The sequence below is a fragment of the Microcaecilia unicolor genome, chromosome 8, assembly GCF_901765095.1.
Source record: "Microcaecilia unicolor chromosome 8, aMicUni1.1, whole genome shotgun sequence".
NCBI classification, from domain to species: Eukaryota; Metazoa; Chordata; class Amphibia; order Gymnophiona; family Siphonopidae; genus Microcaecilia; species Microcaecilia unicolor.
In genome coordinates this window covers 190,529,793-190,555,626 of record NC_044038.1, presented here as the reverse complement: position 1 = coordinate 190,555,626, position 25,834 = coordinate 190,529,793, and the positions used below count along the sequence as shown (strand labels likewise).

At 47.7% G+C, this 25,834-nt stretch overlaps 1 protein-coding gene across 3 annotated transcripts in view; it reads left to right on the top strand.

Annotated features, from left to right (window-relative positions):
• Positions 1-5,362: 5,362 nt before the first annotated feature.
• The window catches only part of TTLL9 (tubulin tyrosine ligase like 9), a 390,690-nt gene continuing 370,218 nt past the window's right edge, over positions 5,363-25,834 (top strand). For all 3 annotated transcript variants that reach the window (XM_030211201.1, XM_030211200.1, XM_030211199.1), the window contains exons 1-2: positions 5,363-5,433; positions 15,755-15,801. In XM_030211201.1, the coding sequence (XP_030067061.1) occupies positions 5,419-5,433; positions 15,755-15,801 (62 nt within the window). In that variant the 5' untranslated portion in view covers positions 5,363-5,418. The remainder of the gene's footprint in view (positions 5,434-15,754; positions 15,802-25,834) is intronic.

The window sequence follows — 25,834 nt, the reverse complement described above, 5'->3', positions numbered from 1 at the left end:
AGAAGGTCCGCGGAGCAGTAGCCAACCCGAACGGGAGGGCTCTGAACTGGAAGTGTCGGCCCAGGACTGCAAAACGCAGAAAGCGTTGATGAGGAGGACAGATGGGAATATGCAAGTCAGCTTCCTTGATGTCCAAAAATGCCAGGAACTCCCCTGCCTTCACTGCCGCTATAACAGAGCGGAGAGTCTCCATTCGGAAGTGCCGAACTTTCAAGGCCCGATTGACCCCTTTGAGGTCAAGGATAGGCCGTACAGAACCTCCTTTCTTTGGTACCACAAAGTAAATGGAGTAACGTCCCTTGCCAAGCTGATTTTCTGGCACCGGAACGACTGCACCCAGGCGGATCAGATTGTCCAAGGTCTGCTGCACTGCCACAGCTTTGACCAGAGACTTGCAGGGAGAGAGTACAAACCCGTCTCTTAAGGGTCGGCAGAACTCTAGCTTGTAGCCGTCTCTGATGACTTCCAGCACCCAAGCGTCTGAAGTTACCCTGGTCCACTCGCCCAGAAACGAGGACAGGCGTCCTCCAATCTGCACTGGGCCATGGACCAGGACCCCGTCATTGGGTATGAGACCCTGGGGGAGGACCGGAGGGCGCACCTCCGGGACGGCAGTCTCTGCGAAAGGAATGCTGCTTGGGGGAGAAGTTCCTCTTGAAGGAAGAGGGGGCAGAGGAGCCCGACTTGCCCGGGCGGTACCGACGGGCTTCCTGAAACCGTCCTCTGGAGATACCGGGGCGAGCACTGGCCCGAGCCCTGACCTCTGGTAACCTCTTGCCCTTAGACGTGCCGAGATCGGTCACAATTTTGTCCAGCTCGACCCCAAAGAGCAGCTTGCCTTTAAAAGGCAACTTAGCCAGGCGAGACTTAGAGGCGTGGTCAGCAGACCAATGTTTCAGCCAAAGCCACCGCCGCGCAGAGACTGTCTGAGCCATACCTTTAGCCGAGGCTCTCAAGACATCATACAGTAAGTCTGCCAAATAAGCCAAGCCCGATTCCAGGGCCGGCCAATCAGCCCTCAAGGAAGGATCCGAGGGGGAAGCCCGCTGCACAATCGTCAGGCACGCCCTGGCCACATAGGAGCCGCAAACTGAGGCCTGCAAACTTAAGGCAGCCGCCTCGAAGGACGACCTTAAGGCCGCCTCCAATCTTCTGTCTTGGGTGTCCTTTAGGGCCGTGCCACCTTCCACCGGCAACGCCGTTTTCTTAGTCACCGCAGTGATTAAAGAATCCACGGTAGGCCAAAGAAAGGCCTCCCGTTCACTTTCAGGCAAAGGATAGAGGCGGGACATAGCCCTAGCCACTTTGAGGCTCGCTTCCGGGACATCCCATTGAGCCGAAATTAAGGTGTGCATGGCATCATGCACGTGGAAGGTTCTAGGCGGGCGCTTCGTCCCCAGCATAATGGCGGAGCCAACAGGGGTTGAGGGAGAGACGTCCTCTGGAGAGGAAATCTTCAAAATGCTCATGGCCTGCACTAACAGGTTGGGCAAATCCTCTGAGCGAAAGATCCGCGCTGCAGAGGGGTCATCCGCTCCATCCGAGCGGGAATCCGTCTCCTCTAAGGAATCCCCAAAGGACCGTTGGGAGAACTCAGATACGCTGCCCTCATCTACATCAGAGGAGACAGAGTCCTCTAAGGCCTGGGAATCCACCCGAGGGCGTTTACTTCCGGGGACCTCAACCCCTTTATCGGACAAGGGAGAAGGGGCAGCGTTTTGCATAAGGAAGGCCTGATGCAGCAGCAAAATAAACTCGGGGGAGAAACCCCCCAGACTGTGCACTTCAGCAGCCTGGGCCATAGCCCTAGACGCACCCTCAACCGGCGCTCGTGAGAGCGGGGGAGAAACATGCTGCGCATCCAAGATGGCGTCCGGCGCGACACTCCGCGAAGGAGCCGCGCGGGAAGAACGGCGCTTAACTTTAGCTGCTTTTTTGCCGTCGTCCAAATCAAGGGCGGCCATGGCATTAACGTCTCCCAGCTCAAGGGCGGCCCAAGAAGAAGCCGTCCGAGCAGAGTGGCCAGCCAAGATGGCGGAGGCGAGCAGCGGGGGATGGGCGTTTATGGCGGGAAAAACCGCCGCACCGGAGGAAGACCCAGGACACTGACCGGCCTCCAAACTGACACCCAACAAGGGCGAATCAGACTTTAAGACCCCCGCATCCCCGCTAGAAGCGCACACGTGGTCCGGGGAGCGATTCTTCGCGCCCTCGCCCTCCGACGCCATAGGCCACGTGGAGATCGATCGGGGAACCCCCTGCCCGCTATAAAAAGGTAAAAATTACCTGCTTCTCGCTCCGAGCTGTAACGAACTGGTGTCCCAGTGAGTAGCTGCAATAAACGTTTAAATAAACGTTGAAATAAACGCCCTTAAGGACATCCAAAATTTTTTTTTTTTTTAACGGAGCCAGCGGGAGGGGGGAGAAAAGGAGGGACCTGGCGCCACCAGGTTTGCACTTGCTCAAGAAGAGCCCTCAACCCCAGGTACTCAACAAAACCTAAAAATTAGGCTTGGAGACCTAGCCAGAGCTGCTGCTGTGTGTGACCACCACCTGCTGAGATAGAGAACATACTGAGGTGTTTCCGGCAGCACATGACCACATATAGGGAGGCAAAAGGATTGCTCTCTATCTCCACCTGCTGGTAGATGGACACAACCCACCAGTCTATGGATTGATCAGCATGATGATATGGAATATTGTAGAAATAAAAAGATCCCGAGGGGACTAAGAGTTATGAAAGAACCTAGGCTCTTTACTGATGATGAGGACTTCCTCAATCAGACTGGATGGAAGCAATAGGACAGAGGGAATGAAGTGAATGAATGAAGCACAGCAAGAAAAGCACACTTGGCCCCAAGAACTGCAGGACGTTTCAGAATACTGCGTTTCTTATCAAACAAGAGAGCTAAATGAGTTTCCAGCACCTGTTTGTACATATACTGGATCACTTTATTTACACATGGTGATTGAGTTAAGCAACACATTTTGGTGTTGAAGAAAAAAGCTAGCTGATGACCCCTGACAAAGACACATTGCAGAACCACGGCTCACGTTGGGTTCTTTAATAAAGCCTTTTCTCCGCTCCAATTCTTGGGGCCCATTGTGCTTTCTTTCTGGGCTGACTGGATGGACCATGCAGGTCTTTATGTGCCATAATCTACTATGTTCACTTCACCCACAAAGCTGGTTCCTATGCTAGCAAGCAACATTAGCCAAGGTAGGGGGCAGTGATGCCATCTCACTCATTAGGTGTGTGTTAATCCTCATTAGGGGCTAGATGCACTAAACCTTAACGACCCTCTAACAACCCTTTAACGAACGAAATTCCCAACCGTTGCATGCATTAAAGGCCTTTTTCCAACTTAGCAAGCAGCTAACGAAAACGGAGTAACTACCGTTGTAATATGGGCGATTCGAGATGCACTAACAATACCGACGATTACACCGAATCATTTTCCGCAGCATATTTAATGTGTGGTCAGAGCAGTCGTAAAAGCCTGAGCTGTCATCTCCCCGCTGCCCCCTGTACCAGAAAAATCAAAGCTGGCATGTTTAAACATGAAAAGTGAGAAAAAAAAATAAAAACACCACAAACACTGGCTCCCCGCTTTCCCCTGCATTACTAAAAAAATAAACATACCTTAAAAAAGGATCGGGAGGGGGCAAAGGCGCTCGTCAGAAGCGTCCTGTATGGACGGCCTTGCCCCCCCCCCGATCGCTGCTGTTCCCCGCTTCCGCCCTTCACTAAATAAAAAGCTAAACTTTAGCAGCGCCGGGCCCCCCTCCCTTCCTGTGTTGATCTTCTTCTTTTCCCAACACTGCTCCGCCTCCCGCCATCCTCCGCCCCTTGCTCCGCCCCCCCGAGTTCGTCACCGTCGTTCCCCCCTCCAAAGGACCCCCCTCCGCCTTACCGGCCGTGCAGCGCCTCTCACCTTTGTGTGAAGGCGCTGCACGAGATGAAACGGATCGTCGCTCCCTTCTGCCTCCACCGACGTCTCTCTCCTTCTTCCTCATGTGCACGCCCTCCTCTGACGTAAGTTTCCTACGTCAGAGGAGGGCGTGCACAGGAAGGAGAGAGACGTCAGTGGAGGCAGAAGGGAGCGACGATCCGTTGTTTCATCTCATGCAGCGCCTTCACACAAAGGTGAGAGGCGCTGCATGGCCGGTAAGGCGGAGGGGGGTCCTTTGGAGGGGGAGAACGGCGGCAACGAACTCGGGGGGGGCGGAGCAAGGGGCGGAGGATGGCGGGAGGCGGAGCAGTGTTGGGAAAAGAAGATCAACACAGGAAGGGAGGGGGGCCCGGCGCTGCTAAAGTTTAGCTTTTTATTTTCAGTTTTTAATTTACTGACGGGCAAAAGCGGGGAACAGCGGCGATCTGGGGGGGGGGGGGGCAAGGCCGGCCATACAGGACGCTTCTGACTAGCGCCTTTGCCCCCTCCCGATACTTTTTTAAGGTATGTTTATTTTTTCAGTGATGCAGCGGGGAGCCACGTGTTTGTGGGGGTTTTGTTGTTCTGACGGTTCTGGCATGCGCAGAGCTGCCAGCATAACGCTTGGCTGCTCTGCTCATGATTTAAGGGCCGATTACCGAACAGAATTACGAATCATTGATACATTGTACTTTTTAAATCCGCACCAAACTTGTGCAACTTGTTTTTTTTTACCATTGTTCGTTTTTTTAAATTCGGTTCGGACTTTAACGTTTGTAATTTTTTTACGTATGGTTGATGCATCTACACTCTCCTGCTTACTTTACCTCCCGTTGCCCTGTTCCTTTTTCCCTGCATCTAAAACTGCACCTGTTGTGGAAGCTATGTGCATTGTTTTTAGCCACTAAGCAAAGAATTTTCACCTCAGAGAATTTATCCATATTACCTACCCATTATCGAAGAACAGTAAATACCATTTCATGCTGCGTTTTTAAAAAAATGTAGTTAGGCCTTTCTATATTTATTCACCCGGACACAGCATCTGAAAACTCTCTGTGACGGCCCACCCCTGGCATGTCGGCATGGGTGGAGGGGTTGACCATTAAAGACTGGTAGTTGCAATAATACTATCTTACTGGGCAGACTGCACTGGCCGGTCCGGACCATTTCGCGAAGTATTCGCCACAGATAGGGCACACTATCGCTTGATATGGTAGGAGTGGTTTAAACAAGCCTAGAGAGGTGTTGATCCATTACTGATATGTTTTAGATATTATATGTGTTTTTATTATAAATCGCCTAGGTTACAGGCGAACTACAAATGTCCTACGCAAGGCTTTGCCGCCTTCACTGATGGAGTCATCATTAACCTAGAGTCTAGACCGCTTAGTCATCAGAATGCGCGCGAGTACCGCTCAAAGAGGCTTGATTATCTTTATGCTGTTGACTACCGTTGCCATGGTGATGGAGCTACGCAGGTGCCGCCATGTCTAAGAGTAAGGTGAGGGGCGAAAAGATCCCAGGGCTTTGGGCCTCTTCCCCTGTCCCCCTTGGTTTCTGGGTTTGCTACCCATACTATGATTTGCGCTCCGGACCTCTCCCCCCATTACTGAGCCTCTCATGGCTTATCTCCAATCGTATACTCTGTCATACATAAGTATAACAGGGACCTCGAGAGGCCGTTCCTCCCCCCTCACGCCTCTCGTTTTACAGAAGCCTGGGAATATTAGATGCTATCTTTTAGCCTTCCAAGCTTCTGATTCTCCATCCCACAGGTCTCTCATCTCCTCCTTTCCTCGGGGATCCCGTCTTTAGATAATCTTATTGATTGTTCCATTGGTGTGTTCGCCCCCCCCCCCCCCCCAAAAAAAAAAAATCTTCACTGCCTCCTTACCCTGTTATTTGCTTACTTCGTTCCCTCATCAGCGGCTCTATAATCTGCATAAAAAAGGCATTAAGGGGCCAGCCTGATGCCGGATCTTGAGCATCTGTACATGCTCTAGGCTTAGCAGCTCCCACTCCAAACTTTCTGTAATGTGGGGAGTCTGGGACAGAAATGCTGGATACCATGGCTGGAGAAGGGAAAGAAGGAGACAAATGCTGGCGATGGGGGTGGGGGGAGATAAATGCTGAAGATAGGGTGGGGACGTGGGGTGAGGGACGATAGGAGACAGATCCTATAGATGGGGGGGGGGGGGGGGGGGGGGGGGGGGGGGAGGAGGAGAAAGATGCCAAAGAAGGAGCAAAGGAGGTAGGGAAGGAGAGAATTTTTCAACATAGAGGGTGCAAGATTGTGGAATGGGCTTCCTGATGAGTTAGGAAAGATTATGAGTTAGTTCAGTTCAGGAAGTTACTCAAGGCATATTTTATTTTATTTATTTATTTATTGCATTTGTATCCCACATTTTCCCACCTATTTGCAGGCTCAATGTGATTTACAGAAACCTGTTATGGCATCACCATTCCAGGAGACAGATACAATTGGTGTTACAACAAGATCATGGATGAGGAAAAAAAGAGCTGAACAAAGTTATAGAAGGATGACTATCAGAATAGGGTGACGTGGTGAAGTGTTATAGTAAGCTATGGGTTCCCATTGTAGGCCTTGTTGAAGAGAGAGGTTTTCAGTGATTTACGAAAGTTAGTTATTTCGTTAATCATTTTCAAGTCGGTTGGTAGTGCATTCCATAGGCTTTTCCTTGTCACTTGCAGCAGATGGATCCAGGAACTAGTGGGTTAAGTCTGCCTACCAGCAGGCGGAGATAGAGATAAACTAAAGGCAGTGATTGATGCCAGCCCCTTTGGCAGCATAGGCAGTTGCTGGGTCCCTGTTGCACCTCAAATTCCCTCTGAACAGGCTTCTGCTGTTCCTTTGCTTCCCTCTTTGTTCCTGCCTCTTCACTAAAAAAAAAAAGAGAACCATAGAACCAATTGTGTCCATCCCTCTAGTAGTAAAACTATTGGAGAGTTTGGTAACCAAACAGCTTACAGGAATACCTGGACAAGTACTCAATACTACATGACTCACAATCAGGATTCCGCTCCCACCATAGTACCGAAACTGTCCCTCTTCTGGCCAAATTGAAACAGGAAATAGCTATAGGTAAAAGTATACTACTCCTTCAATTCGATATGTCGAGCGCATTCGACATGGTAAACCATAATATACTACTAAGACTCCTCGACCAGTTCGGGATTGTTGGAAACTTACACAATTGGATCAAGGGCTTTCTAACAACTAGAACATACCAAGTAAAATCAAATTCAAATATACCACCACTGTGGAAAGCAGCCTGTGGGGTACCCTATCACCAATATTCTTCAACATGATGATGATCCCACTGGCAAAGTCCCTATCCAAACAAGGCCTTAACCCATTCATCTAAGCAGATGACGTCACAATCTACATTCCCTTCAGACACGACCTGACTGAAATAACCAAAGAAATAAATGACAGCCTGGGCAAACTCATTCCAACTGAAACTAAACACTGAAAAAACTCACTGCCCTATCCTCTCTTCTCAACATAATAACTTCAAACGCACAACCTTAAACACTCCAGGACACACACGCCCTATCTTAGATAGCCTAAAAATACTCAGAGTAACTATCGACCGCAACCTCACTCTCGAGAGCCAAGTAAAAATGGTAATACAGAAAATGTTCTACTCAATGTGGAAACTCAAACGAATAAAACCTTTCTTCCCGAGGGACACCTTTCGCAAACTAGTACAATCAATGTTCCTAAGCCATGCAGACTACTGCAACGGAATATATGCGGGATGCAAAGAACAACTTACCAAAAAACTCCAAACCGCCCAAAACACAGCAGCCAAACTGATATATGGTAAAACATGATTTGACAGCGCTAAACCCCTTCGAGAAAAGCTGCACTGGCTCCCAATCAAAGAACATATCATCTTCAAAATCTGCACCTTAGTCCACAAAATCATCTACGGCATAGTCCCAGGATACATGACAGACCTCATTGATCTACCAACTAGAAACAGACTCGGATCAGCACGATCATACCTAAACCTACATTACCCAAACTGTAAAGGGCTAAAATACAAAACAACTCATGCATCCAACTTATTATTTACTAGGAAACAATGCCCGTTTCTGAAAGCAATGAAATGGGCGCTAGCAAGGTATTGGCTTCCTGCAATTAATGTTTTGAAAGGGATTGTTAGGAGAAATGTGTTGTCATGCTAATGATTAATGTACATTGTTGTATTATGTGTAATATTTTCTTTGTGTTGGTTGTGTGTGTGGGTGTGAGTGAGAGATGCTGATTCTGCATGTTAGAGCTTGTGTATTTATTGGGGGGGGGGGGGTAGTGTGTGGGTGTGAGTGAAAGACAGAGATCTTGATTCAGCATGGCAGAGTGTGTATGATGTTGTGGTGGTGTTTGGGGGGATATGTGTGTGTGTTATTGAGAGAGAGACATTTACATTTTCCATTTGTGTTTTTTTGTATTAAGGGGGGGTGGGTGGGAGGGGAGTGTGTGGGTGTGAGTGACTTGAGGGCAAAGCATGAACGTGAGACAAACCGGAAGAAGCAGGAACTCAAACAACTCACACGCCCACGACCGGTATTTCTCCCTTTCTCTCACAGCCAAGCTTGTGTACTGGTAGCCTCAATCCAGTATCTGTCCTTCACTCGCAAAGTCCCCACCCCCGACTGTCAAACTCCAATTTATGTTTCTTTGAAATCACCAGAAGCTTTCCTCCTCCAGCGTCCCGTTTTCCTCGACGCAACTTTCTCCTAGGCCAGAGTCCTGCCTCTTCTAACGTAAGTTCCTGTTTCCGGCAGGGCGGAACGTGGCAGAGGGAGAGAAGTGACGTCAGAGGGGGCGGGGTGGCGGAGGAGGAAATCGGCGAGGACGGCGGCGGGTAACCTCACGTATGAGTTTGAAGGTAGGAGAGGTGAAGTTTGAGATTAACGGAGAGGTGGCGGAGCGCAGATGGGAGGAGAGGGGGAGATATACTGGAGTGGAGAGAGCCGAAGATAGAGGGAGAGATGGCAGACCATGGGGGAGAGGGATGGGTGCTCGGTGTGTAAGATTGTGAGGGCAGGCGAATGCGTGTGACTTGGTATGTCTGTGTTGTTTTGACTCTCCTTCTCAGCTAAGTTTAGGTTTGCATAGATCGGTTTTTGCGAATCCCCCACCCTCCCTCCTTCTCTCCCTCCTACGGGGTTTTTTTTTTTGTTGTTTATTCCGTTGTTGTTGGCTGGCGCTGCAGCGCTGCTATTTTGTGATTGGGCACTTTCGCTGCTGACGCACCTGAGAGTAGGACTCAGCAGCGGCTGGCGGATGTCCCTTGCCGGGGGATAACATGTTTAGCGAGAAAGTCGAGCAGGTTGTAGAACAGCTCGACCAGCGCGTTACTGCCCTCGACAATCTCTCCCACCGGGCGCCTTCAGCATCTACCTCAACTGGTAGACGTTTTTTCAGGGGCAGTGTAGGTACACTCCACCTGCCCGACAGCCTGTTCAGGCTCAGGATGCTTTCCCTGGGCACTCTTCTTCCCATGATTCCCATGAAAAGGTGACTATGGCTTTACGTAAATTCACAAATAAAAGCTGTAGATTAGATGTATGTCCATCCCACCTCTTAAAAGTTGCACCAAAATGTTACATTGAAGAATTGACTCGTTACCTCAATTATATGTTAAACATAGGTCTTTTCCCGCCAGGCCATGGAAACATCCTTCTCACCCCAATCCCAAAGAATTTAAAGATCAAGCCAGATGTCATCTCCAACTATCGTCCAGTGGCTTCGATTCCTCTAGTTATCAAACTGTTGGAAAGTCTGGTCAATGTTCAGCTCAACGAATTTTTGACTAATTTTGATATCCTCCACCATTCGCAATCAGGATTTCGAGTTCATTACAGCACGGAGACAGTCTTGGTCACTCTCTTATCAAACTTTAGACGAGAACTATCAGTTGGACGGAAGATTCTTCTACTACAATTTGACATGTCTAGTGCTTTTGATATGGTGGATCATGAACTCCTGCTCCATCTACTGGATTCTTTCGGTATAGGAGGGCCAGTTTTGCATTGGTTCAAGGGTTTCTTGACTTCAAGGTCCTATCAGGTCATGGCGAACTCCCACACTTCAGAACCGTGGAATGCTTCCTGTGGGGTCCCTCAGGGTTCGCCCCTTTCACCTACCCTGTTCAATATTATGATGATGCCGTTAGCCACAGCACTTGCAAACCTAAACCTCAACCCTTTCATCTATGCGGATGATATTACAGTTTACATCCCTTTTCAATCCTCAATATCAGAAGTTGCCAACCTCATAGATGCATGTTTCACCACTTTAGAACACTGGGCCAAGGTGTTCCGATTCAGGCTCAACAGGGAAAAAACTCACTGTCTCATCCTCTCGTCCACGTACGCTCATGTATCTGACACAATGCTTCCAGTACTGGGCTCGGCCCTCCCGATTGCCAATAGCATGAGACTTTTAGGAATACACCTGGACTCACATCTCCAGCTGGCTGATCATGTACACTTGGTTACCAAAAAAATGTTCCAGGCAATGTGGAGGCTTCGGCGCATCAGATACCTCCTTCCAAGAGACTTGTTTCGTACCCTTGTCCACTGGCTGGTCCTATCCCACCTGGATTATTGTAGTGGTATTTACGTGGGTTGTCAGGCTTCCTTATTGAAAACGTTCCAAACGGCTCAGAACACTGCGGCGAGGCTCATCCTTAAAGTAAGACGTTTTGAACATGCCGAACCCCTGCGCTTTAAACTTCATTGGCTGCCTGTACATGAGCGAATTGCTTTTAAGATCTGCTCCCTAACTCATAAAATCATCTATGGGACTGCACCGGAATACATGCTCCCCTTGATTGACCTTCCGCCTAGAAATGCCAACCCTGCCGCTCGGTCCTATCTCCATCTTCACTTTCCGAACTGTAAGGGAGTAAAGTACAAGAAACTCTTTGCCTCGTCCTTCCGTTACTGGAGTCCCAAACACTGGAATATGTTACCTCATCACCTCAAAACTCAAGAAGACCACGGCCTTTTTAAGAAGTTGTTAAAGACATTCCTCTTTGCTAAGACTTACCCCTCAACTTGCAATGTTGATTAATGTATCCTTGTCCCCTTCCCTATCTAGTTCACTCTGTTAGATGCTTGTATTACCTTTAAGTTTGTACTTTTATTTAATTTACTGTAAGCCACATTGAGCCTGCACGAGTGGGAAAATGTGGGATATAAGCAACAAATAAATAAATAAATAAAATAAATAAATGATTCAGGAAAACGATTGGCTATGCTCTCTGGACTTAAAGGATGCTTATACCCATATTACGATACGTCCAGCTCACAGGAAGTATCTTTGATTTCGTCTCGGAACGCAGCATTTCCAGTATTGTGTACTGCCCTTTGGCCTGGCCTCAGCACCCCGGGTCTTTACAAAATGCCTGGCGGTGGTCGCAGCGTCACTACGCAGATTGAGGGTGCATGTATTCCCTTACCTCGACGGCTGGCTGGTGAAGAGCACCTCGGAGGCAGGAGCTCTACAGTCCATGCAGATGACTATTCAACTGCTGGAGCTACTGCGGTTTGTTTTAAATTACCCAAAGTCCCATCTCTGTCCAGTTCAAAAACTAGAATTCATAGGAGCTCTACTGGACTCAACGACGGCTCATGCCTACCTTCCCGAGACGAGAGCAGACAGTCTTTTGTCTCTTATTTCCAAGGTCAGAGCATCTCAGCAGATCACAGCTCGGCAGATGTTGAGACTTCTCGGCCACATGGCCTCCACAGTCCATGTGACTCCCATGACACGTCTTCATATGAGATCAGCTCAGTGGACCCTAGCTTCCCAGTGGTTTCAAGCTGTCGGGAATCTAGAGGATGTGATCCAATTGTCCACTGGGTTTCGCAATTCTCTTCGGTGGTGGACCATTCGATCCAATTTGACCTTGGGACGCCCATTCCAAATTCCTCAGCCACAAAAAGTGCTGATGACGGACGCATCTCTCCTGGGGTGGGGAGTGCATGTAGATGGGCTTCACACTCAAGGACTTTGGTCCCTCCAGGAATCAGGTCTCCAGATGTCACGGTTGTGTCCAGGTTCCTGGCTCGCAGTCACCTCAGTCCCCGGGGGTTAGACCCGTGGAATGCTGCGAATTGATGGTTTACCGTTTCCCATGTTCCAGAAGATATGCTGGTCCGGTCCGGATCTTCCAGCCCTCCAGATTGTTTTGGGAGTTTTTTGGAACTAAGCAGTACCTGTACCTGGTGAACTCCCTTGTGGGCTGCCTTTATTAACCACCTGGGAAGGTCCCTAGTTGCCTTGCAACACAGGTCCTCAGAGGAGTTTCCTTTGGTGGAAGTCGTTTGCAGTGCTGCTGAGTTTTTCCTGATTTAGGTTTTGACCCTGCTTGTTTACTGACTTACTCTACTGTCTGCTGCCTGCCCAGACCCGGCTTGGTTCCTGGCTTACTCTGCCGTCTGCTGCCTGCCCAGACCCGGCTTGTCTCCTGACTTACTCTGCTGCCGGTTGCCTGCTCTGCTCCAGCTGGGTTCCTGGTTCCTTTATCCTGCTGGTCCCTGCAGTTCTGCTTTCCTGCCCTGTCCTGTAAGTCCTGCCGACCACCTGCACTCTGGGGCTCAACCCCTGAGGAACTGTGGTTAGGTGCAGGTGAAGTTTGGGCTATTTCCGGTCCAGTTGGTGCCAGCCTGAGCTGCCTCGGCGACAGCCTTTGTCTGAGAGTTCCGACCCGGGGTGCCGGGAAGTCTGTTCTGCCTGTCCTGTGTTTGGGTGATTCTCCTGCCGCTGCTGCTCCTCGGCAGTGGCCCAAGGGCTCACTAACCCAGAAGTACCGATAGAAGCGTGACACCAGATCAATCTCCTGGAGTTGCAAGCGATCTGGAACGCTCTAAAGGCTTTCAGTGATCGGCTATCCTACCAAATTATCCAAATTCAGACAGACAACCAGGTTGCCATGTACTATGTCAACAAGCAGCGGGGCACCGGATCTCGTCCCCTGTGTCAGGAGGCCGTCCAGATGTGGCTTTGGGCCTGCCGCCGAGGCATGTTTCTCCAAGCCACGTATCTGGCAGGCGTAAACAACAGTCTGTCCGACAGATTGAGCAAGATAATGCAACCTCATGAGTGGTCGCTGAACTCGCGTGTGGTGCGCAAGATCTTTCAAGCGTGGGGCACCCCCTTGGTGGATCTTTTTGCCACTCAGCTCAATCACAAGGTCCCTCAGTTCTGTTCCAGACTTCAGGCCCACGACAGACTAGCGCCAGATGCATTTCTCCTCAACTGGGGAGAAGGTCTTCTGTATGCGTATCTTCCCATACCTCTGGTGGGGAAGACTCTGCTGAAACTCGAGCAAGACAGAGGAACCATGATTCTGATTGCTCCCTTCTGGCCGCGTCAGGTTTGATTTCCTCTTCTTCTGGAGTTATCTTCAGAAGAACCGTGGAGATTGGAGTGTTTTCCGACCCTCATAACTCAGAACGAAGGGGCGCTTCTGCATCCCAACTGCCAGTCTCTGGCTTTCACGGCCTGGATGTTGAGGGCGTAGACTTCGCCTCTTTGGGTCTCTCTGAGGGTGTCTCTCGAGTCTTGCTTGCTTCCAGGAAAGGTTCCACAAAGAGGTGTTATTCTTTCAAATGGAGGAGGTTTCCCATCTGGTGTGATAGCAAGGCCCTAGATCCTCGCTGTTGTCCTACACAGACCCTGCTTGAGTACCTTCTACACTTTTCAGAGTCTGGTCTCAAGACCAACTCCATAAGGGTTCACCTTAGTGCAATCAGTGCTTACCATCAGCGTGTAGAAGGTCAGCCTATCTCTGCACAGCCTTTAGTTGTTCGCTTCATGAGAGGTTTGCTTTTGTCAAAGCCCCCTGTCGAACCTCCACCAGTGTCATGGGATCTCAATGTCGTTCTCACCCAGCTGATGAAGTCTCCTTTTGAGCCAGTGGATTCATGCCATCTGAAGTACTTGACCTGGAAGGTCATTTTCTTGGTGGCTGTTACTTCAGCTCGTAGAGTCAGTGAGCTTCAGGCCTTAGTAGCCCACACTCCCTATACAAAATTTCATCACAACAGAGTAGTCCTCCGCACTCACCCTAAGTTCTTGCCGAAGGTGGTGTCGGAGTTCTATCTGAACCAGTCAATTGTCTTGCCAACATTCTTTCGTGTCCACATACCCGCCCTGCTGAACGTCAGTTGCACACATTGGACTGCAAACGAGCATTGGCCTTCTATCTGGAGCGGACAAGCCCATTCAGACAGTCCGCTCAAATGTTTGTTTCATTTGATCCCAATAGGAGGGGAGTCTCTGTCGGGAAACGCACCATTTCAAATTGGCTAGCAGATTGCATTTCCTTCGCTTATGCCCAGGCTGGGCTGACTCTAGAGGGTCATGTCATGGCTCATAGTGTTAGAGCCATGGCAGCGTCAGTGGACCACTTGAAGTCAGCCACTATTGAAGAGATTTGTAAGGCTGCGACGTGGTCTTCAGTCCACACATTCACATCTCATTACTGCCTTCAGCAGGATAGCCGACGCGACAGTCGGTTTGGGCAGTCGGTGCTGCAGAATCTGTTTGGGGTTTAGAATCCCACTCCACCCCCCTAGGCCCATTTTATTCTGTTCCAGGCTGCACTCTCAGTTAGTTGTTATGTTTTTTAGGTCAATCTATGTTATGTCCTCGCCGTTGCGAGGCCCAATTGACCTTTTCTGTTGTTTTGAGTGAGCCTGGGGCCTAGGGATACCCCATCAGTGAGAACAAGCAGCCTGCTTGTCCTCGGAGAAAGCAAATGATACATACCTGTAGCAGGTATTCTCCGAGGACAGCAGGCTGATTGTTCTCACAAACCCGCACTCCTCCCCTTTGGAGTTGTATCTTCTTCTCATTTTGTTCTTTGATCTAACTGATGTCCCCGCGAGTTGGGCGGGAAGATGGCCGCGCATGCGCGGGGTGTGCGTGACCGAAGGCTGTAGCAAGCTTTGTTGCTAGGAAGATTTCCGGACCTCAGGGCTGGCGTGGGCGTCACCCATCAGTGAGAACAGTCAGCCTGCTGTCCTCGGAGAATACCTGCTACAGGTATGTATCATTCACTATATTTGGCAAACAATTATTTTTTGGATTAAGACAATTTGGGTCCTGTTTACTAAGCCGCAATATAGGCACGCAAGTAGCACGTACTAACGCTAGAGATGCCATAGGAATATATAGGTGTCTCTAGCATATAGAATGCACTAATTTTAGCGTGCGCTTCAGGGCCCTAAATGTCACTGTTGCTTAATTTTTAAGTCACTACTGTGTCCACTATATTTATTTTATCAGTTCATTGATCACATTAATTTGGAATTGTTTTTATACTGATTTGCACTAGTCAATGAATTATGCATGTTGCGGCAGACACCTTTTATACATGTTAGCATTGTTTATTTTATTATTTGTGTTTTGTAAGTTGTATTATTTATGATTTATGTGATTTTAATTCAATTATTTGTTTTTGTATTAGTTTTTACCCCTGATTCAGCTTGTGGGTGAAATGTGGCCATGTTGGTTTATTGTTTTAATAAACAATACAGCGCTTCAGAACTGCTGGTCAGCTTGTTTATTGATCGTATTTACATCTTCAGTCAGTTGTAAAATTTGTGCACTACTGGGGGTCACTGCTAGATCCTGATTTTAAAAAGACATTTAGCTGCCTTTATTGCCTTTATAAAATAGGCATACTATATCTGCTCTGTTATGAAATTAGCCCCTTTGTGTGCAAGTCTTCAAACCACTGCAATAATTCATTCTTTCTGCTTCTTTGCTGTAGACTCTGGGATACAAGGGACCATATAGTTACCAGAAACAGAAGGAACGGTAAGTGACTCTTTGCACCAAGAAGGATAGATTGCACCATGAGTGTAGGACAAGCAATTATCATCTGCATTTCCTTGCATGTGCATCTGACATAAAAAAGAGCTTGAAAATATTCAATTGGGTTCAACATCTTCCCATTTGCTTGCAGTGCCTGTGCTTCCTGATGATGAATATACTATCAGATTGGAATAACTTGTAAAATTCTCTTTTCTGTATTACGTTCCTTCCTACTGTGTCTCATATCCCTCCTCAGGGCCAGGGCAGACCTTCAGTAAAACCTTCAGTCTTCCTTGTCAGCCCTTCATTCCTGTCCAGATGCTGACAACTAGGTTATGCATGCCTACCAGCACGTGGAGATTGAGGGGGCCAATGCACAAAATTCACCGGTAACAACTCATTATTTCCACCTCGGGAAAAATTACTGTGGTTAAAAGCTGCCCGCTCCTGGCATACAAGTCACTATCGCTGTCATAGGTGTTACTGCAGCAGCTCTCCGGTGTCTGGAGCAGAGGATAGGTGCCAGCATGCAATGCGTTGTTCCCATTCTGCAAGCTGGTGATGTGGTAAAAATTACTGTGGTGGAAATAGCGAGCAATTCCCAAAAGAAATTGCTTGCAAATGAGCTGCACAGACTTTTACTGTGCAGCTCGGTAGGGAAATCACCAGGGCACACGCATAGCAATCAATTGGCAAGCGTGACTGCTATGTGTGTGCCCAGGACAGCTCCTGATCTGTCAGCTACAACAGCTGCTGACAAAAGTTACATTTTTTTCCTCACAACAACTGCGATTTTTAATTACTATACTGATCAGACCCGGATGGCCCAAAACACTTCTCTTTGCTTCCCGTTCTCACCTGGTTGTCATTGATACAAAGGGAAACCCTTCATCTGGCCGTCAATGCCTCTGCTGGAGACACTGGAGAGCTGCTTCAGTAACAGCTATGACAGCAACGGTGGCTTGTATTCCAGGAGTGGGCAGCTTTTAACCAGTTATTGGCTGAGCTTCTGACCCTCCATGATGCCTTCAACAGACTGCTCTGTTGAGAAGCTATACAACGGCTGCACCAGATTTCCCGTAAAATTCCTCTTGCTAAAGGTAGGCGGTCCCTTCTGTGCATCGCTGGCAAACAGCTGTGTATCCCACGGAATGCATATTTGCATAACAATCAGCTACTTTTCATACATTTGCATATCATTAACGTAGTCTGCTACCACGGACAGAAAAAAACCTACAGATCCCCTTTGGGCATATCTCTTTGAATACTGTGATCGCAAGACCAGCTAGAACCGGTCAAAAACCCATATTGCTGTCCCGGTAAGTTTTGTGCATTGGATCCTGAGAAACTGAAACTTGTTACAGTATAATCCTATGCAGTCCCTAGTGAAGCAGTCTCCATCCGGTGGTAAATGCACAACTTGTGCTGTCTGGATGGTCAGGTAGGCCTGGGAAGGGATCCTGGAATTTTATTGTCTTAGTTGTTTGCCTTTCTTGAGTTTTTTTTTTTTTTATTAAGCTGATCTTCCTGTGTTGGGGTTGCTGGTCCACGGGGGCCACTGTTAAACCCGGGCGGCCGGGTTCCTCCCCCCCTCAGTCTCTTCTGTGAGGTCTGTTGTGTCTCAACTGGCAGAGAAACCCACTGCAGCCTTGAGTGCCATGTTTCCCAGCCTTCAACAGCAGCACTCTTGATTGCAGCAAAAAAGAAAAAAAAAGCCGCCTGGAGTTCTGAGGGCTGGGGTGTTGACATCCGCGGGAGTGTGGAGTTTTAATTGGCTGGCTGTGAGATGGTCTATGGTAGTCTTTATCACTAGGCTTGCAGGTGAGGCTAGTGCATGTGTTGGGGCTTCACAATTTTGCAGACTGCGGCATGTCTTCTGAAAAGTTGTGCCTGTGTTGGTCATGTGGCCAAAAGGGTGTGTAAGCCCCTGGACTCGGTGTTGGGTGTGTGGAGAGCCTAAAGTGGCAGCGGAGGTAGCACTCAAAAGTGCAGGCTGGGAGCCTGTGAGTAGTGTGACAGTACCGTTGGGCTCGGAGGAAGGGGCTGGTGCTCTGGTGTTTCAGATTTTGGCAGGAACCACCATCATTATTGAGGTGGCCCACATGTTGGATTATGAGAACCTGCTCTCTCAGGGGTCATAAGGGGCTCTGAGTGCACAAGAAGATGATGGTTTTCTCTCACAGGATTCCAATGAGGATCTTTTGACACCCGGGAAAGACCCTTCTGTAGTGCACATTTTTCATCGTGATGAATTGGCTGAACTCATAGCGCAGGTTTCTATGTGTTAAATTTTGAGGAGGAGGATGTGCCCTTGGGAAGCAGTTCCCAGAAAGGTCAACACTCCCACACACAAAACCTTTCCTGTGAATCAAACCCTGAGAGAAATGGTCCATTCAGAGTGGAATATGCCAGATACCCTGTGCACGGTAGCCAGGGCCATGGCAAAGCTTTACCCTATTCCTGAAGTCAATAGAAAATCGGTGAGGCCCTTTACATTGGATTTGTTGGTCACGGCGGTAACGAAGAAGACTACTATTCCAGTGAATGGGGGTGTGGCTTCTTTAGGATCCTCAGGATCGCAAGATGGAGATGTTCTTGAAGTGCAGTTTTGAGTTCTTGGCTCTGTCTCTGCAAGTGTCTGCGGTGGTCTGGTAGCCTGGGCCTGCTTTCAGTGGGCTAAACAGATTCTCAACACCCCTTCCTCATCTCCAACTGGGGTACACAGGTCATGAAAATTGAGTTGGGTGCTTCTCTCCTTGTGGGCACCTTTTATGATCTCTTGAGAGCTTCAGCAAAGAACATGGTGTTAGTAGTGGTAGCAAGTAGGTCTTTCTGCGTCTGGGGCTGGGTAGCTGATATGGCATCGAAGTTGAAACTCTACTGTCTTTCTTTTGGTCTGGCCACAGCACCGAGGACGTTCTCCAAGGTGATGGTTGTGACAGCTGTGTTGCGCAAGGAAGGCATTCTCTTGCATTCCTACCTCATCGACTGGCTGATTTCTGCCAAGTCTCTTCAGGAGAGCAGGAGTGCAACTGCCAGGGTGGTGCATTTACTGGAACATCTTGGTTGGATAGTGAACCTGGACAAATGTCATCTCATTCCAACCTAGGCTTGCGAGTATCTTGTGGTCTGGTTCAACACTTAGACAGGGTGTACCTTCCTCAGGGATGGATCGACAAGCTTCAGAATCAGGTTCATCTCCTTTTGGCTGTGAAGGCTCCAAGTGCCAAGGATTACCTGCAGATGTTGGGCTCGATGGCAGCCACTCTGGAGGTGGTGCAGTGGGCCAGAGCACATATACTTTCTCTCCAGCATGCACTCTTGTCCAAATGGTCAACCCAGCACCAGGATCTGGACGTGCGCCTTCCCCTTTGAGGGGAGGCGAGGTGGAATCTTTAGTGGTGGCTCAAGACAGACAACTTGCATTGGAAATTCCGCAGTGGACAGACAAAAGCCTGTTGGCCTGGGGGCCCTATTGCCTGGGTCATATGGCACAGTGGTGCTGGTCAACCCTGGAAGTGCAGTGGTCAGTGTTTGGAGATGCGGGTGATTTGGCTCGTGCTGGTGGCTTAGAGTCTCTTGAAGGACAAACCAGTGACAGTGTTTTTGATAATGCGACAGGGAGGTGCCAAGAGCAACCAGGTAGCATTGAAGGCTGCAATTCTTCTTTGCTGGGCAGAGATCCACCTGTTGGGCCTTTTAGCGGTACATGTCACAGGCATGGACAAAATAGAGGTCAACTTTCTCAGCAGAAACATGTTGGATTCTGCAGAGTGGAGTCTGAGTCAGAAGGCCTTCGTGGCTGTAGTTCGCAAGTGGGGGTGACCAGTGATGGATCTCATGGTATTAACAAGAAACGTGCAAGTTCTCCAGTTTTTCAGTTGGAGATGGGAGGTGTTGTTGGAAGGCATCGACGTCTTCATTCAGCCATCTCAAGGGCGCCTGTACATGTTCCTTCCCATGGCCATTGGCGGGATGAGTTCTTTAGAGCTTAATGTTGGGTAGGTAGTCCTGGTGGCGCCAGATTGGCCCTGCGGGCCTTGATACAGAGATCTGATTCGCCTGGCGGTAGGCACACCTCTGAGATTTCAGGGGTGGAAGGACCTGTTTGTGCAGTGGCTGGCCAGCATGCCAGACCTGTCTTTATTTTCACTTACAGCTTGGCTCTTGAGAGAGAATGGTTGTGAAAGAGGGTTTACTCAGCAGCATAGCATGCTGTTAGTCTCGGAAGAATACCTCATGAGACTGCATTATAGCCCAATTTCTCTTGATAATGTTAATCAGTCTGTCTCCTCTACTTGAAAATTGAGCTACAAAAGTATTCACCTTCTCAAAAATTTCAGTATTCTGATGTGTCTCCTTTAACAAAAGTCCTCTATTGTGTTTCACCCTTTCGTAGGGTAATTTACCACTCTACTAGGATAACCTCTTTGATCTCAAAGTCTTCAATGAATCTTTGGTACATGTCTTAAAATCTTCATCCCTTACACAGATTCTTCTAAATCTTAGAAACTGGAAGAATGGCAGGCTATTTTTCAGTCTAATCGGGTAACAGCTCTGGTATTGAAGAAAAGTGTTTCTGTAAGTATTTTTCTTAAACACTGTCGTGACAAACTTTTTATCTTCCTCAGTTACCTCTATGTCCAAAAAATGTATTACTGTATTTGAAAATGAATTAGTAAATTTTATGTTAGGGTGACAAGAATTCAGCCAATCAATGAATTGATGTAATTCATCTACGTTCCCATACCACATCATGAAAACTTCATCTGTAAAACGTTTTCACAGGGCAGTCTAAGCTCTGCTCCTTGTTTTTTTAGGGCTTCATGCTATTTGGTGAGGAGCTGGGTAAGCTACTTAAGGGTTTAGGGGAAGCCAAGTGTCTGTGGTTAGCAGAGGATAGACCCAAGGGAATGGGACGTGGTTCGTTGTTGTGAGGTAGGCTTTGAGATGCATGGCTCTATAGGCTGGGCAGGTCTGGTGGAGCTCAGGGTGGTCATTTTTTCCAGACGAAATCCTTTTGGGGATGTCACCGTTGTGGGGGGGGGGGGGGGGGATATGACTCCAGTTCCCTTAACACAGGTCAGTCCTTCTAACAATGAAGGTGTTGTGAGCCCTCCTCCGCTCGCTTTGGGAGCAAGGCTGTGGCATTTTTATCAGAGGTGGGCCCAGGTTACTACGGTCTGTTGGGTACTCAAAATTATGTGGGACAGCTATGCCTTGGAGTTCGAACATCCTCTACCCAATTGGTTTTTAGAGTCCCCTTGTTGGGCCTGCTGGAAGATGGCAACTATCAAGGGCAGTTTGCAAAGACTTCTGTTGCTATGGGTGTAGTTACGGTGCTTCAGCAGGAACATGGTTCTGGCACTTATTCCATCTATTTCGTGATTCCCAAAAAGGAAGGTACCTTTCATCCTGTTTTGGATCTAAAGCGGGTGAACAGAGCCTTAACGTGCTTCACTTCCACATGGAGACGCTTTGATCAAACATAGTGGCGGTTCAGAGTGGGGAGTTTCTCATAGCCTTGGATCTCACAGAGGCATACCTTCATATTCTTATCTGTCAGAGCTACCAGTGTTTCCTATGTTTTGCTGTTTTAGGGCAACACTTTCAGTTCTGCTCTCTCCCCTTCAGTTTGGCTACAGCTTCTCATACCTTCTCCAAAGTGTGATGGTGGTGGTGGCTGCGGCACTGCAGAAGGAGGGCATCCTATTTCATCCCTACCTGGATGATTGATTGATTTGGGCCAAGCTCCTTCAGGAGAGTGAACGGGTCACCACCAGGGTGGTGCAATTGTTGGAACATTTGGGATTGGTAATCGACCCATCCAAGAGTCACTTTATTCCAACGCAATGCCGCGAATATTTGGGAGTCCGATACACAGATAGGGAAGGATATTTCTCATAAATTTGCAGAGCTCCACGGGTATGCGATTATTTACAGGGTACTGGGCTCAATTGCAGCTTTGCTGGAAGTAGTACAATGGACCAGAGCACACATACATCCTCTTCAGCATGCCCTTCTTTAGCATTGGTTGCCTCAGTTTCAGGAACTAAATGTGCGGCTGCCTCCGAGAGGGGGGCAGCAAGGTGCAGTCTGCAGTGGTTGCTGGACTTCAACCACTTGGTTCAGGGCACAAGTCTGGAAATCCTGTATTGGATGGTGGTTACCATGGATAACAGTCTATTGGGCTGGGGGGCCCATTGCTAGGTTGCACAGAGCCTCTGAACAGTGGAGGAGAGACAGTGATCCGTTAACAGACTGGAGACTCGGGCTATTTATTTCGACTTCTAGTCCTTTAAGGATCTCCTGGAGGGCTAGTCGGTCAGGGTACTTTCTGATAATGCCATGGCAGTGTCATATATGAACCATTGGGGGTGTGGTACCAAGAGCAACCAAGTGGCATTGGAGGCCTCAACCCTGGTAGCCTGGGCAGAGGTTCATCTTCTGGAACTCTCAGCGGCGCATGTGGGGACACTCAGTGATGGACTTGATGGCAATGGCGGTCAATTCAAATGCAATCCAGTTCTTCAGTCGCAGAAGAGAGCCGTTAGCAATAGGGATAGATGCGTTGATTCAGCCATGGCCACAGTAGGGTCTCTTGTGTATGTTTCCCCCTTGGCTGCTGATAGGACGGGTCATTCAGGCCCAATGATTCTCATTGCTCCGAATTGGCTTCGGTGCCCATGGTATGGAGATCTGATTCCTCTGGCGATGGGACTGCCATTTCCTTTCATGGAAATGAACAGGCTGTTGGTTCATGGTCCAGACCCATCTCCATTCTCACTTATGGCTTGGCTCTTGAGAGAGAGTGCAGTTAGGGAGTGATTTCCACTATGCTGAAGTCTCGTAGAAGGTCTATGTCTCTGGCCTACGTGAGACTATGGAGGATTTTTAAAGCTTGATGTAAGGAGAAGGGGATTTATCCTCTTTGGGTGTTGTGAGCTGAGATTTTGGACTTTCTGTAGGGAGGTCTGGAGAAAGGCTTGGCCTTGGCATTGCTAAAGGTTCAGGTGGCGGCCTTAGCTTGTTTTCATAGACCTATTTGGAGTAAGGCTTTGTGTTTTCTCCCTGACGTAGTTCTCTTCCTTTGAGGGATGAAGATTCTTCATCATCCTCGTAGGGCAATCATTCCACACTGGGACATCAATTTGGTTTTGCTGTCCTTGATCTCATGGATTCTTCTCTGAAAGATCTCACTCTAAAGATGGTGTTCCTGGTCGCTGTTTTGTCCACACCCTGAATCTCTGAATTGCAGGAATTGTTTGGAGCCTTTCCTGCAGGTGTCTAATGAGAAAGTGGTGCTATATCCAGTCCCTTCCTTTTTACATAAGGTAGTCTTGGGTTTTCTTGTGAATTAATCCGTTTCTCTTCCTTTCTTGGGCGATCCCAAGGGAGATAAGGACCAGAGGAGTCTTTTTTTCCTCTGGATGTGTGGAGAGTATTGTTGATGTACTTGAATAGTCTATGGAGTTTCAGAGTTCAGACCATCCATTTGTCCTTTTCTGTGAGCACAACAAAGGAGCTGCTGCGTCCAAGGCATTAATAGCCCACTGGGTCAAGGAAGCAATTGCCTCGGCCTATATTCTCAAAGGCCGCCCAGTTCCTCAGCAGCCTAAGGCACACTCTGCTAGGAGGATGGCAGCTTCTTGGGCTAAAAGCAGTTTGATTCCACCTCTGGATATTTGCAAGGCAGAATTTGGTCATCCATGCATTCTTTTATTGCACACTGTGGGATTAATGTATGAGTGAGACAGGACATGATGTTTGGCGCAGGAGCGCTTTCTGTGGGCATATGCGGTTCCCACACATAGTTCTTTACTGCTCTGGCACTTTCCAAGCATCAGCGTCTGGACCGGTCTGGAGGGCTCACAAGGAAGGAGAAGTTAGGGCTTACTTGCTAATTTTCTTTCCTTTAGGCACTACAGGCCAGTCCAGAACCCACCTATGAAAATTGTTGCGAGTGCTAGAGAGATTTCACAGTCTGAGGTCAGGATATGGAGGACTTTATTAATAGAGCAGAAAACTTGTACATAGTTCAATTGTATTGCCTTTTCTTATGGTTGCTGTTGGGTGTGTTTCAAAAACAAAACAAAAAAAACCAAAAAGAGATGCCCAGTAGGTATATCTATCACACAGTTTGCAGTTTAGGTCAGTGTGTGCTTTGGGAGAACAGCTATGGGAGGAATACTGTTTTTAGGTCTCTCTGACCTCATGTGCAACTTTCTTTAAATCAGTCACCTTACTTTCTAACTCTTCTAACTCTGTCTTACCTATCTATATGTTACATCTTTGCTTTACCCTTCACTATCAATTAAAATGTTCTATCAAGATCAACACGAACATACCTAAATCTCCACTACCCAAGCTGCAAAGGCCTCAAATACAAATCAACCTATGCATCCAGCTTCTCCGATATAAGCACACAACTATGGAATGCATTACCAAGCACCGTGAAAACAACATATGACCACCTAAACTTCCGGAAATTACTGAAAACTAACCTGTTCAAAAAGTCATACCCTAACGATCCAACTTAAATGCCTTAAACCAGCAAAACAACAAAACCAAAGCTCGTACTGGACATAACTCTTCTTCCTTGCGATTCCCAAATGTGTCTGTCACACATGAACTTTACCAAAACATCACTCTGTATTTGTTCATACTGGTATTGGCAATCGCCTTTACGGTACTATGTAAGTCACATTTAGCCTCCAAATAGGTGGGAAAATGTGGGATAGAAATGTAACAAATAAATAAAATAAATAAATATAACTTATTGTGTTGACATTGTAAGTAGTATATTATGCCATACTTTGTATTGTTATTTGAACATTTTTACTGCTGTAATTGCCTGTTGCTCATGTTTCATCTTTTCTTAGTATATACTGCCTTGAGTGAATTCCTTCAAAAAGGCAGTAAATAAATCCTAATAAATAAATAAAATCTGCTTTGTTAGACAAATACTGGTTGAGTGAGGTTTGGTACAGTGCTATTATACAGGTCTCAGAATTCTAGTGTTCTCAGCCTCTATCTTCTGGTAGGCAAGCATAACCCAAGCATCATTTGGACAGGTCTGGGAGGCCTAAAGAAAAGAAAATTAGCAGGTAAGCCCTAATTTCTCCTTTATTACTATAAATGGTGTTGCATAATATGTAAAGTTTTTTTAAGACCAAGAATGTAAAACAAGTTTTCACTATTATGAGTGCTGTTGCATTTTGAAAGTTCAGTTTTGTTTAAGTGACATCCACAAACAAAACACCACCATCAGCAAAAGGGCTAGCCACCTACTTTGAACATAATATCCCCAAAATTAAGGTAGAACTACCTCAACCTAAAACTGTTATTGAAAATTACCTAGCCAACAAGAGACATTACAGCGAAATCATACAAGCAGATAAAATCTGGGTTACATTCAACAATCCAACCATGCGGGAAATCCAGACACTACTGCATAAATATGCAAAATCACATTGTATGCTTGACACATGCCGTAATAACATCACGAGGGATGCACCTGATTGGTTCTTAGACATAATAACAGACCATATGTCTATTCTGCTACATGAAGGAACCTTCCCCAACAACAAGGACAGCATAATATTAACCCCTATTCCTAAGAACAAAATGGCCAAGATCAGCGATACCACAAACTTTAGACCGGTTGCCTCCATCCCATTACTGGTCAAGATAATGGAATGATTGGTATCTCAACAGCTGTTGGAGTATTTGTAGTGCATTTTGTCTAGCAAAAAAGGTGCCGGTACTCAAATACCGGGCCACCCTTCAGGGGTGGAGTGATCATTGAGGGGACTCACCCCACAATAGCCAGGACCCCTGCAACCAGTCATAGAATCTATGACAAGGCAGAATTTGTATGTAGAACCTGAGCTCTTTCATTAAAATACGAGAACCATGGGTTAAGTTTAGCAGACAGTGGAAAAGGTGCCGGTACTCAGTACCCCCTCAAAAAAAGCCCTCAGTATTTGTTGCACCACTCCATCTTACACAACTCTCAATCAGGATTCAGACCGCA